The sequence below is a fragment of the Barbus barbus genome, assembly GCF_936440315.1.
Source record: "Barbus barbus genome assembly, chromosome: 21".
NCBI lineage: Eukaryota > Metazoa > Chordata > Actinopteri > Cypriniformes > Cyprinidae > Barbus > Barbus barbus.
This window is the reverse complement of record NC_136749.1, coordinates 23,342,140-23,360,239: the sequence shown is the minus strand read 5'-3', so window position 1 is coordinate 23,360,239 and position 18,100 is coordinate 23,342,140. Positions and strand designations below refer to the sequence as shown.

Genomic DNA, 18,100 nt, shown 5'->3' with positions numbered 1-18,100 from the left:
TTTGGCACACTGCACTAACACACATCACACATTTCAGAAGAGACAGACAGTGCCATATTCTTGCCTGTATTCAATCCCTGCGTGTGGCTGTGGGTGATGTGTTGGGCCGCCTGGCACACGTTGTGCTGAAGGATACTCAGGCATTCTCCCAGACAGCTGAGTGTGGCTGCAGACGTGGCTTTGAGCAGGAGCAGATCCTGGTCCAGGGAGGACAGCGGCCCGCGGCTCGGCAACGACTCGATGGAATTAACCAGGCTCTTCTGTTGGCCTTCTGCCTGGGACATGACCTAAAAAACCAGATCAACAGACAGCCTTCCCATCGATTCCATGTGGACTTCTGAAACATCTTAATTAAATCAATTTGAACAGCACACATTTGTATTTAGGGCTTTCTATTATCTACAGAACAGCCCTTTAGTAAATGAATCCTTGATTAGAATGCACTTAAAAACTGTACAAAATTAGTTCTATCATGACATCCCTCGAAGGGTCTGGCATGGTAATGTACATGACGATGTTGTTGCGTTTAGTCTTGGCAAAATGGATCTGCTGCGGCAGAGCAGGTACCGAGACCTGCTACTGCTAATACATCCACAACATGCTGCAGTGAGCATGTAAGAAATACTGCTGCTGCACATATAACATATGAAAACCCCCATAGGTAGCATATAATAGGAAAAAAATTATTTGATCCCCTGCTGATTTTGTATGTTTGCCCACTGACAAAGAAATTATCAGTCGATAATTTTAATGGTAGGTTTATTTGAACAGTGAGAGACAGAATAACAAAAACAAAAACGCATTTCAAAAAAGTTATAAATTGATTTGAATTTTAATGAGTGAAATAACTATTTGACTCCTTCGCAAAACATGACTTAGTACTTGGTGGCAAAACCCTTGTTGGCAATCACAGAGGTCAGACGTTTCTTGTAGTTGGCCAACGGGTTTGCACACATCTCAGGAGGGATTTTGTCCCACTCCTCTTTGCAGATCCTCTCCAAGTCATAGTAAGGTTTCGAGGCTAACGTTTGGCAACTCGAACCTTCAGCTTGAGCCACTCCTTTGTTGCCTTGGCTGTGTGTTTTGGGTCATTGTCATGCTGGAATACCCATCCACGACCCATTTTCAGTGCCCTGCCCCTGACGGTACATGGCCCCGTCCATCATCCCTTTGATGCGGTGCAGTTGTCCTGTCCCCTTAGCAGAAAAACACCCCCAAATCATGTTTCCACCTCCATGTTTGACGGTGGGGATGGTGTTCTTGGGGTCATAGGAAGTATATGAGTTGATGCCAAAGAACTCGATTTTAGTCTCATCTGACCACAACACTTTCACCCAGTTCTCCTCTGAATCATTGGCAAACTTCAGACGGGCCTGTACATGTGCTTTCTTGAGTTGGGGGACCTTGCGGGCACTGCAGGATTTCAGTCCTTCACGGCGTAGTGTGTTCCCAATTGTTTTTTTGGTGACTATGGTCCCAGATCATTGACAAGATCCTCCCGTGTAGTTCTGGGCTGATTCCTCACCGTTCTCCTGATCATTGAAACTCCACGAGGTGAGATCTTGCATGGAGCCCCAGACCGAGAGAGATTGACAGTTATTTTGTGTTTCTTCCATTTGCGAATAATCACACCAACTGTTGTCACCTCCTCACCAAGCTGCTTGGCCATGGTCTTGTAGACCATTCCAGCCTTGTGTAGGTCTACAATCTTGGTCTCTCATCCTTGGACAGCTCTTTGGTCTTGGCCATGGTAGAGAGTTTAGAATCTGATTGATTGATTGCTTCTGTGGACAGGTGTCTTTTTATAAAGATGATAAACTGAGATTAGAAGAGAGTGCTCCTAATCTCAGCTCGTTACCTTTATAAAAAGACACCTGGGAGCCAGAAATCTTGCTGATTGATAGGAGATCAAATACTTATTTCACTCATTAAAACGTAAATCAACTTTTTTGAAATGCGTTTTTCTGGATTATTTTGTTGTTATTCCGTCTCTCACTGTTAAAATAAACCGACCATTAAAATTATAGACTGATCATATCTTTGTCAGTGGGTAAACATACAAAATCAGCAGGGGATCAAATGATTTTTTCACCACTGTATATGGATCACCCCATAGCAGATCTATACAGGTGGAGCTGGGGAAGGTGGAGGGTTTCTGAAGCATGCTGCAACTGCTACAGCAAGCACTAGCCAAGGATTTGAATGAATCTATCTATCTACCTACCTACCTACCTGTCTATTAATGTTGTGGCTGTGGAAACTTTAATACATTTATACATATATACACATATATTATACAAGAATATTATGCAGCCCAACTGTTCAACGTAGATAATATAAACAATGTTGATGTTTTTAACCATCAAATCGGCATATTAGAATCATTTCTGATCATGTGACTCTGAATACTGGAGTAATGGACTGGAGTAACTGAGCTTTGCCAACACAGGAATAAATTACATTGTTAACAGTATAAAAAATGGTTCATGTTGTTATATTATTTTTTTTAAATACATGCTGCCTTTGTGTGCACATATACACACATAATTGTTTTTTATCAATTGCCATGTATTATGCTTAAAATGACAATAAAGTTGACTGATTAAATCACAAAGTAATAAAATAATACATATTGAGGTAAAGAAGAAATGAGAAGTGTAGTACAATAATCTAATCCAGGGGATTGTATTCCAGGTTAGAGCAGATTGAGACACCAGTAATCCTCGCGGAGTGAAAGTAATCTCCAGGATTAGCTCAATCCCATCTTCCTCTCTGCACAAGTGTTCAAACAAACCCCATGCTGTCAGCTGAAAATCCCAGAGACAGAGAATATATGACATATTTTGGTGTATGTTGCTGAGTTTACTCTTATTGGGTGTTTATGAAAACTCTAATGTGCATTAAATACGAGATGTTTTGTGATCGTGAAGCGAGTCGTGAGGGAAAGTTTGTAGTGTTTGCCACCTCCGTTTGAGTCCGTCATGAAGATAATGACCATGGGCTTTTGTGGTGGTGTGGATATTGAGCAGCTCTAATGAAAAGCAGACAGATAGCCGAAGAGGAGCAAAAAAGTTGCAGGATGTGACTCATCACTGTAGGTCGCCCAGTACGCACATATTTCTCTCTCTCTCCTCCCTCCATTCCAACACTTCAGTGATTGCAACACTATTACAGCACAGCTGTAGTTTTAATGGAGGAAAGTTACATTCTTAAAAGGAACATTAGAGTCGTCTCAAGATATCTGCCTCTCTGTAACAGCTAAGATTTTATCTAAATATAATAATAAACACTTAGAAACAAATAAGATTATATAAAAGATGCACATACACTTTTCAAAAGTTCGGGGTCTGTGAGTTTTTTTTCTTTTTTGAAAAGATTTTATGCTCAAAAAGGTTGCATTTATTTGATTAAAGATACAGTATTGCAATTTAAAATTTCTGTTTTAATATATTTTAAAATTGAATTTATTCCTGTGAAGCAAAACGGAATTTTCAGCAGCCATTACTCCACTTTAGTGTCACATGAACTTTCAGAAATCACTCTAATGACAATTTGGAACATTTATTATTATTATCCATGTTGAAAACAGGGACACGCATTTCCGAGGATTCTCTGATAAATTGAAAGTTCAAAGGAACATTATTTATATTAAGATACAATTTGTAACATTGCAAGTCTTTACTGTCATTTTTGATCAATTTAATGCATCCCAGCTGAATAGAGGCATCAATTTATTATTATTAATAATAATAATAAAAATAATAACACTTACTAGTGAAGGAAACGTTTGAACAGTAGTGTATAAAAATGAATATTTTAAAGCAATAATTAACTGAAAATATTAAACTTCTGCCATTATTACGCATTCTTGTTGTTGCAAAACCTGTAGGTTGTTACTTTTAAAGGACATTTTTCCAGACATTTAAAATGTTACATAGAAAAGGTTGAAATTTCAAAGACAAAAGAAAGTCCTACAGGCTTGAGTACAAGGTGAGTAAATGATGACAGAACTGTTGTTTTCAGGTAAACTATCCTTTTAAATGTGCTTTAACAGGTTAGACTTGTGTTTAGTCCCACAGACATTGACGTCATCTTTAAATTCACTGACACAGGGATATCACTATCAGCTCTCTCTGCAACAAGCAAAATACTTTTGGGATTTCTATAATAACTGTCCTGTCTGTCTGCCACAGCATGGCAAACTTTGAGCACAGAAGAGATTTTGCAGTTGCTCATAACCAGCTCTCATGAAAAATTGATCCATCTCTTTATAGTCTCTCCTTGATCCATTTCTCTTTTTTTAATGAGTATTAAAGGAAAGAGAAGACAGGCATCACAGCTGTCACCTGCTCTCAGCGCAGAATTCCCATGGACCCCTGTGCTCACATTCAGTACTGATCAAGATTCAGGAGCAGAGAGATCACACACACTCAAACCTGTTGTATAATGCTGAGAGAAAAAGACTAAAATAGCATTAAAGGGATAGTTCACCCAAAAATGTACTCTCCCTCATGATGTTCAAATCCTGTATGGCTTTCCTTCTTACATGGAACACAAAAGACAAACATATGAAGAATGTAACCAGTGTTTAGCACATTAATAATGCTAATGCAGGTGACTCAGGTTTGGGGCTGGCCTTACCCATAATTCCTTACCTATAAAACACTATAAGTGTAAATAGCAATCTATTATTTAAGAGTATAATGGTCTGTCTTCTATACTCTTGAGGTTCTGACTATATTCTTGAAGTACTGGCAGAAAGCAGAGATAATAGTAATACTCATAAAACGATATTGTAGAATGAACAGAAAATCAATTCCTTGTACTCCAGCAATTTTTGTCCTCCTCCTCTCTGGTCCCTCCTTCAAAAAAATATGTCTTTCTTGTCGTGTCTTTGTCATTTTTCACTGTCAAAATGTTCATAGTCAGAAAGGTTACAGCTCTCTGTCACTCTCCATCACTGTCACTTTTTACACACACACATTTTTTTTTCTCACATGTGCTCTTAAAGGACATGAAACGTCACTGGAACTTAACTTAACTTTGGCTACAAAATAAATTCATTTGGAAAGCACTATGTTTGGGGGCTTTAAGTCTCACCAAATGCTCACTAATGCTGCATTTATTTGATCAGACATACAGAAAAATCATTTGTGAAATATTTTAGAAATAAAATGTTAAATAGATGTATTTAAAAATAAATTACTGTTTGCTATTTCATTATATTCACCATTTTGATATGCTGATTTGGTGCTCAAATAACATTTCTTATTATTACAAATGTTGATACTTGTACTGCTTAATACTTTTTGCAGAAACTATTATCTTTTTTTAAAGATTCCTTGATAAATAGAACACGGAACAACATTAATCTGAGGCAGAAATCGTTTGTTATATTGTTATTTGTCTTTACTGTCACCTTGATCAATTTACTTGCTGAATAAAATTATAGATTTCTTATAAAAAAGGAAAGAAACAAACACCTTTCGGACCCCACATTTTTAAAAGCTTTTATTTTTGGCTTTAAATTTGTAGCATAATAAGCAGACATGCTTATACATACAAATATTCAACTTTGTGCCTTAGGTATTCACTCTGGTAGCTTTGCTGAATCAAACCATCAGCTAATTAAATTTACAGTATGTACCAAACAGAAGGCGTTGGCAAATAAGAGGGTCAAATAAAAGTAAACTCAATGCCGCATACGGTTTTCTTTCAGTTAAATATACAAATCCTGATATGCAAAAAAATTCTGCCACAAATCTATGGAATATTTGATTCCAAATGGTCAATCACACCATTCTGCAGTCAAATATTTTCAGAACACCTTCAGAATTATACAAGACCAAGTCAGACAGATCATCAACACATCCCTATAAAGATGATCCGCTCTAATCTTCGCTAATGATTTCTGTGTGAATGCAATTTCCACTCTTCCACACTTGTTGAGGGGAAACAGTGTGACTAATTGCACATCAAGCCATGGATAAAAATAAACACAGCAGAATAATTAAAATGCCAACAGTTTCGTGAAACTATAACGACAGTCACTTCAATTCATGGAGCCTTTCAAAATCATTTCTATAGGTAATGTGTGCCATTTCTTTCAATACAATACTTACAATATTTCTGCTATTCCAGTTTAAATTGCAGGCTGCACACTGCCATTCGAAAGTTCAGGGTCACTAGATTTAATTTTTATTTTGAAAGAAATTAATACTTTTAGTCAACAAGGATACATTAAATTAATCAAAAGTGACAATAAAGACTTCAACATTGTTATAAAAGTTTTCCATTTCAAACAAATTCTGTTCTTTTAAGCTTTCTATTTATCAAATATTAGACAGCAAACAGTTTTCAACATTACTAATAATAAGAAATGTATTTTTGATTAAATAAATGCCAATACCAACCCCAACCACTGGAACTGTACATAACTATAAGCTATTCGTAGGTAGGTTTTTGCCCCCTTCCTGTTTTTAAAAGTTTTTTGCATATTTGTTACACTTAAAAGATTCAGATCATCAACCTAATTTTAATATTACACAAAGATAATGCAAGTAAATACAAAATGCAGTTTTTAAATGATGATGTCATTTATTAAGGGAAAAAAAGCTGTCTAAACCTTACTGTCCCTACGTGGAAAATGAATTGCCCCCTCCTGATAAATAATGAAAGAACTGTGATTAACTACATTATTTTAGAAAGTTGAGTTCAGTTTCACTAGCCAAACCCAGGCCTGATTACTGCCAGACCTGCTGAATCAAGAAATCACTTAAATAGAACCTGTCTGACAAAGTAAAGCATGCTTAAAGAGCAACTCATCATGCCGCAATCTAAAGAAATTCAAGAATAGATGAGAAACAAAATAGTTGACGTATCAGTCTGGAAAGGGTTATAAAACCATTTCTAAGGCTTTGGGACTCCAGCAAACCACGGTCAGAGCCATTCTCCACAAATGGAGAAAACTTGGAACAGTAGTGAACCTTCCCAGGAGTGGCCGGCCTACCAAAATTACTCCAAGGGTGCAACAACGACTCATCTAGGAGGTTATAAAAGAACCCAGAACAACATCTAAAGAACTGCAGGACTCACTTGCCTCAATTAAGGTCAGTGTTCATGATTCAACAATAAGAAAGAGACTGGGCAAAAACGGCATCCATGAGAGAGTTCCAAGGCAAAAGCAACTGCTGACCAAAAAGAACACAAAGGCTCGTCTCACATTTGCCAAAAATATCTTGATTATCCCCAAGACTTCAAGTTCAACTTATGTCTCATCAGTCCGCAGAATGTTAGCCCATAACATTCTGTGGACTGATGAGACATAAGTGAAACTTTTTGGAAGGCGTGTATCCCATTGCATCTGGTGTAAAACCAACACAGCGTTTCATAAAAAGAACATCATACCAACAGTCAAACATGGTGGTGGTAGTGTGATGGTCTGGGGCTGCTTTGCAGCTTCAGGACCTGGACAACTTGCCATAATTGATGGAACCATGAACTCTGCACTCTATCAGAAAATCCTGAAGGACAATGTCTGTCCGTCAGTTTGTGACCTCAAGCTCAAGCGCAACTTGGGTTATGCAGCAGAACAATGATCCCAAACACATCAGCAAGTCCACTTCTGAATGGCTCAAGAAAAACAAAATTAAGGTTTCAGAGTGGCCAAAGTCCAGACTTAAATCCAATTAAGATGATGTGGCATGACCTTAAACAGTCCATTCATGCTCGAAAACCCTCCAATGTGGCTGAATGAAAACAATTCTGCGAATAAATTCCTCCACAGCGATGTGAAAGACTCATTGGCAGTTATTGCAAATGCTTGATTGCAGTTGTTGCTGAAAAGGGTGGCATAACCCGTTATTAGATTTAGGGGGCAATTACTAGTACCAGGCAGGTTTGGAAAGCTTTTTTCCCTAAATAAATAAAATAATTATTTCAAAACTAAAAATTTGTTTAGTGATGCTAGTGGCATTAAAAAGAATACTTTGAACATCAGGGACTCCAAGTTAATAAGCGCTGATGGAGGGGAATTTTTTTTTTAGCAAAACTTCAAAATATACTACAAAATATACAGAATTGCACCTGCTGAAAAAGGTATTAGAGATGAAAGCAAATGGTGTGAATATGAAAAAAGAGTCTCGGCTATCTCCAGTCTGCAAAGGAGATGTTGTCTCTCTGTCTGGTTGTCTTTTCAAAAGCACAGGCGCTATCCACATCTTTGACTGACAGCCCGAAGATTACCTCTTTTGAGCTCCATATCAGCAGGTGTAAATGGGCCTGGATGAGTTTAAATAGGTGTATGGGGGTGGGTTGGCTCCACGGCCAAGAAAGATGATTTAGTGGGGCAGATGAATGAGAAGACGATTGAATGCCCCACAAAATATATACAGAACATGTATAGAGAACGTCATTAAGTTTTTACACTCACTTTAGATAGTTACCCAGAAATGACAATGCTGTCAGTATTTACTCACCCCTATGAAAGTCATACGGACTTACAATGACATGAAGATGAGTGAGTAATGAGTTTTACATTTTAGAAGAACTACACCTATAAACATGCTTGCCAGCTTTACACCCAGTAAAATATTCTGTCTAACACGCTGGCAAAATATTCAGAGAGATTGCTAATAATAATTTCCACCTCACTGCTTAGATGCACACACATTTTGAAAGCGCATTTTATGAATCTCAGCTGGTTTCCAATGACTTGCTGCATGTTTCCTTTGGACTGTCAGCGAAAGTGACAGTGTCATCTAATTTGACGACAAAAATATGGCCTAAGAGCCAGAAAAAGCAGCTGGTTGTCAGGAAAATATCACACTAGAGTCATACAAACTGACGGTTTAAAACAAAGCAAAAGCATGTTTCTTAGATAAGATTCCTCAATATTAAATGAGGCATGAATTCAGTCTATAGGATTATTTTGATTGTTTGAACATCCTCTGCAAAAACCTTCAGGCTGGTCGCTTATAACAGCAGTTTGAGGTGTTGTACATTTTTGTAGCACAAGCAGTCAAAGTTGGAGTATTTGGATTCGGGACTGGGACTTCAATTGTTAATGGAATTGGACATTTTTGGATGCAGAAATTTTCAGAGTGCAGACGAATCAACATCATATGTTACATAAAAGATAAAAAATAAGTAACAACTTAAAATTAAGACAAAAAAGCATAAATAAATGTCTCCCACTCAAATTCAATTGGTTAAAAATCGAACTTGACTCAGACCTAACACTACAAGTAGTATAGCCAAGTTACATGCCACATTTTCAAGGAATCATCCACCCAAAAATGAAAATTTGCTGAAGATTTACTCCATCCAAGGTGTAGATGAGTTTGTTTCTTCATCAGAACAGATTTGGAGAAATATAGCATTTCATCACTTGCTCTAGTGAATGGGTGCCGTCAGAATGAGAGTTCAAACATCTGACAAAAACATCACAATAATCCAATAAATAATGCAAATATATAACTGTGTTGATTACTTGTGGATTATTGTGATGTTTTATCAGCTTTTATCAGTTTGAACTTAAACTCATCTACATCTTAAATGATCTGAGTGAGTAAATCTTCAGCAAATTTTCATTTTTGGGTAAACTATTCCGTAAATACTTTGGCATAAAGATTCATCTATGAGCAATAGTGATGCTAGTTTTGGCAGTCGTTTCATTCAGTACTCGTACATGAATGAGAATAAGTGCAATTCATGTAGTTTTGAGTCAAAACTGACCATTTCTAACATTCTCACTCTACTGTGAGGTATAACTGCAACAATGTCAAAACAATGTGATGACACAAGCTTCCTGCTGAACAGCCACTTTCTGATGCTGACGCAGCACTCACAGGCCAGCCGAGGTTGAGGCGCTCCATAAGGGAATCAGCTCAAAACTGGCAGTGCTGCTGACTATATATTGAACCTCCGTCAACCTTCAAAGCTTAAAGCAAATGACTGTGTGCTATGTGTAATAACTACTAACATGTGACAATGCAAAACTCTTTGGCAGAACAGACAGCCAATATTTAATATTTAACCCTTTGATGTTTTCATCTAATATAGTGGACAGACCTGATTTACTGTAAATATGTGACCAAGGTAAAATTACATAGATAGGTTTTGTAGAAATAGTAAAACTGATTCCTGACAGACCTGGAAGCATCAGTAAAAATGAACTGATCATAACTGACAAATGTTATTTTTGTAATATATATATATATATATATATATATATATATATATATATATATATATATATATATATATATATATATATATATATATATATATATATATATATATATATATATATATATATATATATGTGTGTGTGTGTGTGTGTGTGTGTGTGTGTGAATATATGAATGTGTTAATTAAATGGTAATTTTTTTAATAATTATATAATATAATATATGTATAACTTCTCACTTTTATAGAAATATGTTGCTAAAAGTAAATCTTAAATTAACAGATGAGCGATCCAATAAATGTTTTATGTAATTACAATGTAACATTTACAGGAAAATGCATATAATATCAAAAGCAAGCATATAATATTAAATTAGATATAAAGTTACATATAAATTAAATATATATATATATATATATATATATATATATATATATATATATATATATATATATATATTAGAAGAACATTTTTAAAACATGTTTTAATAAATATATGTTGCAAAAAAATAAAATTAATAATAATTATGGTGTGACTAATGAAACTTTTGACAGGCCCAAAAATCCGAACTACTTGTCTGACCCACAAAAAAATCCTAAATTTGCAGCAAGGAGTTAAATCAAATAAAAAACCCTGCCAGACACTGCAAAAGGTCAGTGTGTTTAATAACAGTGGCTAGCTGGCTCTGTCTGACGCTGTCCGTACCTCTTTTACCTGGTGCAGTCCTGCAGGATGCTGACTGCAGGCTCGTTGGCTGGCGGTGGGAGACTTGTGGTGGGTGATAGTGATGACAGAGGCAGGCGTCCCGTGCTGGGGGATCTGTCTTTGGGCGGAGATGGAGGAGCACTGTGGGACGGGGTGCGGGTGCAGGGAGAAGCTGCGGGTCCGGCCGGCGGAGGAGGAAGAGGAGGTGTTGCAGGAAGAGTAGGAGGCACAGCCCTGAAAGAAATAGCAGCAATGGCAGCAGCAGGAGTGAGAGGGAGAGCAGGCACCCAAGCCTCGCTTCCCCACGGGAACAGACACAGGCCCTGTGCCGCCAGCACGGTTTGCCATCACGCAAAAGAGCATCATCGGCCTGACTCCACCAAGACAGCAGCCACATACAGACAGGGAGGGGGAGAGGAAGCAAGGGCAGTGCATGGTGGGAAAAAGTGCAATATGAGACGGCAGAGAGAGGAGGAGAGAGCTTCCTGTGGAGTACTGTTCTCCACTGCAGAGAGATACAAGTTGTCACTCGTTTGAAATGCTTTCATCTCTAAAAGCTCTTCAGTACAACCTGAGAACTGCAATCTCATTCCATCACAGCTAATCTGAGGCATCATTTGCCTGTGATTCACAAAAGCATTTAGTGCACTGCGGATGAAAAATGCACAAAAGTAAGTGTCTAATGCATGCTTTTACAAAAATCACAAGTCTAACTGGATTTATAGTTTTTTTAAGACTGCAAAACATTCTTCCATAATTTCTGAGGAGTTTGGGGTGATTTTTTTACCTCACGGCTACATGGTTTCTGGGGCGTCGTGGAAGACTGGTTACTGGCTGAAGAGCAAAAAAGCTTTCTATAATATTCTCATGCCTAGACATAGACAGTGGTGGCCAAAATTATTAGAACACTTGGCATATTTAAGAGGTTTCAGTTGTTTTTGTTGAAATGGTCATTACAATACCCAAAAAACGAACTATTGCCGAAACTACCTGCGATGGAAGGAATCTGCTGAAACATTGAAAATTATGTAATGGCCCCCTCAAAGTCCGGACCTCAACCCCATCAAACGAATTTGGGGCGAGTTGGAAAATAAACTGGACAGATCTATTGTACATTCAAAGGAAAGCCTTTGGCTTGAGTTGCAGAAGGCATGGGATAACATTAGTGTTTAAGTTCTCAGGAAATATATCGACACTACCAGAGAGATGTGCTGCTGTAATTGCTGCAAAAGGTGGACATACCAAATATTTAAGTTAAAAGTGGATAAAAACAATACAACTCACTTCATCATATTTTTTCTGCTCAGAGCAAGCATGTTTCCTGAACATTATGAAATTAAATCATGTTTTGAAAGCAAAAAAGGTCAATATTTTCAGATCTGTCAGGTGTTCTAATAATTTTGGTTACCACTGTAGTGCAGGTCTATTCTTTAATGCACAAATAATTATTATTTTTTTTTTTTAAAGAAATGTATACTTTTATTCAGCATTAAACTTGAAAGTGACGGAAAATACATTCATAAACACCAAAAAAAAAAAAAAATTAATCCTGAAAAAAAAAAATGTATTAGTTTCTACAAAAATATTAAGCAGCACAAATTTTTTTAACATTGATAAAATAATGAATAATAAGAAATGCTTTTTGAGCACTAAATCAGCATACTGGCCTTTGCAAACACCCATAAGAAGATCTGAGTTGCTAAAATACATAGAAATCAGTCTCAGAACTGCAACATTCCCAAAGTCATGCTCTGTATTTTTCTGTATTTAAATGGGGAGTCATCTCAATTATCACCAGTAAAGTATGGAGTACCACAAGGATCTGTCCTAGGTCCTCTGCTATTTTCAATATACATGTTGCCTCTTGGTAATATTATTAGAAAATACGGGATTAGTTTTCATTGTTATGCTGATGATACTCAACTATATATCTCAACAAGATGAAACTTCTAAACTAAGATAATAGATTGTGTAAAAAATGTAAAAGATTGGATGACCAATAATTTCCTCCTATTAAATTCAGATAAGACAGAGATATTACTTATTGGACCAAAAAACAGTACACAGAATCTCTTGGATTACAATTTGCAACGGGTGACGGGTGTACTGTTACGTCCTCTAAAGTAAAAAATCTGGGTGTTATATTAGACAGCAACTTGTCCTTTGAAAATCATATTTCCCCATGTTACAAAAACAGCAATCTTCCATCTTAGAAACATTGCCAAGCTTCGAAACATGCTACCTGTTTCTGATGCAGAAAAGCTAGTTCATGCATTCATGACCTCTAGACTGGACTATTGTAATGCACTGCTAGGTGGTTGTCCTGCATCTTCAATAAACAAGCTACAGATAGTCCAAAACGCAGCGGCTAGAGTTCTTACCAGGTCAAGAAAATATGATCATATTACCCCAATTTTACAGTCTCTGCACTGGCTACCTATTCAGTTCCGTATCATTTACAAAATAGTATTACTTGCCTATAAGGTTTAGCTCCTGCATACCTAACTTGTCTTCTACCACGCTACAATCCAACCCGCTCCCTAAGGTCGCAAAACTCTGGACTTTTGGTAGTACCTAGGATAGCAAAATCCACTAAAGGAGGTAGAGCTTTTTCACATTTGGCTCCCAAACTCTGGAATAGCCTTCCTGATAACGTTAGGGGTTCAGACACACTCTCTCTGTTTAAATCTAGATTAAAGACACATCTCTTTAGCCAAGCATTCACATAATGCATTTTATAATCTTGTACTGCAGTTATATCTGATCAAATGTACATTATTATTATTCTTTTGCTTGGGTTGAACAAATCATTTTTTCTTAGATGGAACAGCAGCTACGCTAATTATGTCTCTATTTGTTTCTCTGTTAACATCCCGTGGTAACTAGGAATGACAGAAGCTTCAGTCTGGATCCAACCCTTAAATGATCTGAGATGACCGAACACCTGAGAAAAGATAATGCCGACCCCTCAGAGGACCTCAGAGGATGCCAATGCTCAGACAACATACAGAATTACCAAATTTTGCCATAAGTTAAATATATTAAGGTTCTGCAATATATAAATATATTGTGGAAACTTAATTTCCTGTAGAGCTGCTTTGCAGCAATTTGTATCGTAAAAAGCGCTATACAAATAAACTTGAACTCTGTATAAAAATGATTCATATCAAACAAACAGAGGAGGATGTATTTAAGTAAAAAGAAAAAGGCAATAGCACCTGTGCATTCTTGAGAAACGCAAGAGAACATTGCTCCCCTGGGTGCTTCTAAATGGACTCTTAGGTTTGAAGGAAGATCGCACTCTTTGATGTGACCCAAAATGAAACCACACTATGAGGTTTTCTGTATATGCGGCAATGAGTATTTTATTCAGGTCTGATGGAGCTCCCCCAACCTCATGCAATTGCATTCTCACAGTCTAACAGCAGTCCATTGTTCAGTGGTATGAGATTTTAGCACTGACTACCAGGTTACATAAGTCATAGATTACACAGACCCTTAGACCCCCTCATAGCAGGGATGTTCACAGAACAGTGCATATTGGGAAATTTGAATTAAAATTCAGACATTTTGAGAGAAGCATAAAATATCATTTTTAATGGTGTATATATATATATATATATATATATATATCGTACAATAATATTACAATTTAACATGAACTATTTTCATTTATTCCTTGGTGAATTTTCAGCAGCCATTACTCCAGTCTTCAGTGTCATGGGATCCTTCAGAAATAATTTTAAAATACTGATTTGGTGTTGACAAAAATTATTCTTATTATTATTATTAAAGCTCAAAACAGCTGTGTTGAAACAACAGACACATTTTTGTTTCAGTATTTTTGTTTAAACATGATACTTTTTTTCAGGATTCTTTGAGGAACAGAAAAAGAAAAGCGGAAAAAGAACAGCATGTATTTGAAAAGTAAATGTAAATGTCTTTACTGTCACTTTTGTTCAGTTTAGTGCATCCTTGCTGAATAAAAGTTTTAATTTATTTCAAAAGTACAGTTTATTTAAAGTAGAAACACTTTGAAACTGGACAAAATTACATAACGGACCTTTACAAAAAACATAATAATACTCTGCTAACATCAGTGCAATGAATAATAAAATATATACACTAATATATTATGTTATGTTAAAAAGGGAAATAAAAAATAAGCACATCAAGTGTAGAGAATACATGAAGCATCTGTTGCATGCATTATGGATTTAGTCATTAAATGATAAAGTATAACACACTGGTAATGTAATATATTTGGCCTTAGGTCGATGATGAAGACCAGGCCCAGATTTGTGTGGTTTCAAATTACTTTGCTTATAATGTGATTAATCAAAGTGACTGTAAGGTTTTTCCTTTTTTTAAGAATACATTAGCAGCTAACACTGGCTTGTATTATTAGACTGCCATTTGTTGGTCATATATTGAAAATGAATGCTAATAGAAATCAAACAATGTTTTAGCCTCAAGGCTAACTTCCATTCCATTAAATCCGTGCTCTAAATTAGTGGATAACTCTCCCATTTGTAAACACTCATTTTCAGATCTGACTGAAGTTATCATTATTCTGCCACTCAAGAGCACTGAAAATTACAATAAATAACTGGACACAACACCATCTGCCTAAAACAGTGTGCCGAATGCATATCACTGCATTTAAACATCCATTTGAATCTCTTTCAGGCGGCAAAACAAACATTATGCATCTTGAGGCATGATTTAATGACATGTCTTTATGGAGGTGAATGCTTAAAGTTTAACTCTGTAAAGGTTAAACATAAAAATCAATGAGTGTTCAGAGTCAGACAATAGTGGGAAACAGCATGTGACCCGAAGTGTGTTTTTGTCACGATAAGTGAACTGACACACGGTTTCTCCCATCAGTATCAAACTATCGTTTATACTTTTGGAAAAAGATAAACCATGCTATGTGGATAAACCACATGTGGATAAGACCACGCTTACAGTATATGATCATGTCAGGTGAGCTCAGCTGTCACATGTATAGATCATTTGCTTCCATACAGCTACTTATTTTATTGCTCAATGAATTATAATAACCATAAATAAATCTGTGGATAACACTAGCAGGTCTGTACATATGTGCATGATTACATATGATAATATTAAGACTGCCCGGATCCAATATACTGTTACATGTGTTTTCTTTCTCAGCTATTTGCTTTCACTTCAGACCAAAAATGACTGTGTTTATAAGCATAATTGCAAAGATGGGCATTTTGACACACAAGTGTGCATATAAAGCAGCAAAAATAACTCTGTTCAATACTCCCGCGCTCTATGAGCACCATCTTCACGTGTGCGCGCCTCTCTGACAGCACTCCTCTAGTGAAGTATAGCGATAAGACTTCTCTTTCGCTTGCATTTCAATGGCTTAAAATCAATGTTTTTAAACCTCAATGCTTAGAAAAACACATGTAAACGGTAAGTTTTCGTGACCACGTAGCACAGCAATGCTGTGTGAGCCTGTAACCGCGATAGAGACGATAGTCAAAAATCTCTACCAGTTAATTGTATCTTCCAGTATATAAAAAATATGTCAAAATGTATATTTTCTCAAGAACATATGTCACAGAAGTGACAACAATGCACTGTGTTGTTATTAGTGTGTAACTATTCAAAATTATTTTCATTGACTGGAATAAATCTGAAAGAATATATATAAGTTGAAGTACTAAAACTACTAAACTAAAATGAAAAATGGTTGCTTACTGCCAAGCCAAGTCTCTATAATTCTGGTCCCCATATATTCTCCTTCAGTGCACTGTCAATGGCTTTTATTTGCCTGTTTTATCATCCACCAAGCTAAACTGTAGAAAAGTAATAGCACATCTCTACCAATTAAGCCAAATCAAGACTTACAGGTATAAACTTGCTAATGACCTCATTTGAAATGCCACCCGTTACAATAAGCCTCACATGCAGTGTGATGAACTTTATTCTCTACTGAAAAGAGACAGAGAGAGTAAACAGCATCACAAATCTCAAGACTACAGGGGCAGTTTGTCATCGAAGTAGTACCTGGAGAGGTCAGAGGAAATGGAGAGCGAGTACACAGAATGTGAGAGACAGAGACAAAGACAGGAAGCATGACAAGAGAAGATGTACTTACGGAAAGGACAGTTAGTACATCATCGATGACAGAGTGAACAAAATCAAAGGAGGACAGCCTCAAGAAAAACAATGTGCTTTCTAAAGCAAGAGGGAGTGAAAAAGACTGAAAGGAAGGAAATGAGAGCACAGTGTGCCTAGTTAAATGTAACTGGGTTACCTTGGCACTGCCGTCTGAGTGGCGACGGGCGCACAGCTGAAGCTGGGTCATCCACATCTGCTGCTCACGCGCATCACAAGCTAAAAGAAGACACGTGAACTATAAATGGCCACATCCATTCATGCTGCTTCTACAGCTAATTTCATTCAATAAACACATTATGAATTATGTGATTGTGCATTAAAAATAATGATCGTGTTTGGTTTTGTAAATCCTTATAAATAGTCATGCATAGTAAAGGGATCTTTTTAACTTGAACTTTTTTTTAATTGTTAAAATTAATTTAATCCCTACATAACAGGTTAGATGTCAATGAACACCATTCGATATGAAAGCAAATGTTCCATATTTTATGACTTTTGGTGAGTAATGGTATAAATTTTGGCTCACAGGTTTACAGAGTGCTGCAGGGATGATATAGCATACATAAAAGGATTTTCCATTGCTTTTTGGATTATTGCATAAAATAAGGTCTGCAACCAGCAAAAATGTGTGATTCTTACATTTTGTTCATCATGATAATCAAAGACAACTTCAAAACAAATTTTGAAGTCTAAATATAGTAACCAAAATTAAAAAAGATAAAGTTAGGCTATAAACAAACTACACCGTGTTTCCTTAACTTTACCATCAAGTTACTGACAAATCTTTTTCTCTATTTAAAATCTACAAGTTGTAAAATTTTAGAGTTGCTTCCAAGATGGCAAGTATAAACATGAGGCTGTAAAAGCCTACTAAAGCAGATGAATTTGCTGGGATGACATTTAATGTCCTGACAACCTGTAGTCCCATTTAGCAACTTGTTAGCAACCACTTTTTCAAGCCGAAACGCTTTAAATCATGAGTGGTATTACTGATGTACACTAAGACTTATTTCAGGCATTTAACTAAAAATCCATTAAAAATGC

At 36.5% G+C, this 18,100-nt stretch overlaps 1 protein-coding gene across 3 annotated transcripts in view; it reads right to left on the bottom strand.

Moving 5' to 3' along the window:
• Nucleotides 1–18,100, bottom strand: part of LOC306887627 (oxysterol-binding protein-related protein 10-like) — a 50,277-nt gene that overhangs the window by 25,740 nt on the left and 6,437 nt on the right. Inside the window, exons 3-5 of one of the 3 annotated variants that reach the window (XM_079445517.1) lie at nt 17,193–17,272; nt 10,895–11,128; nt 65–287 (exon numbers count right to left, since the gene is read on the bottom strand). In XM_079445517.1, coding sequence (XP_079301643.1) covers nt 65–287; nt 10,895–11,128; nt 17,193–17,272 — 537 coding nt within the window. The remainder of the gene's footprint in view (nt 1–64; nt 288–10,894; nt 11,129–17,192; nt 17,273–18,100) is intronic. The other 2 variants (XM_079445518.1, XM_079445519.1) reach the window with 2 other exon arrangements.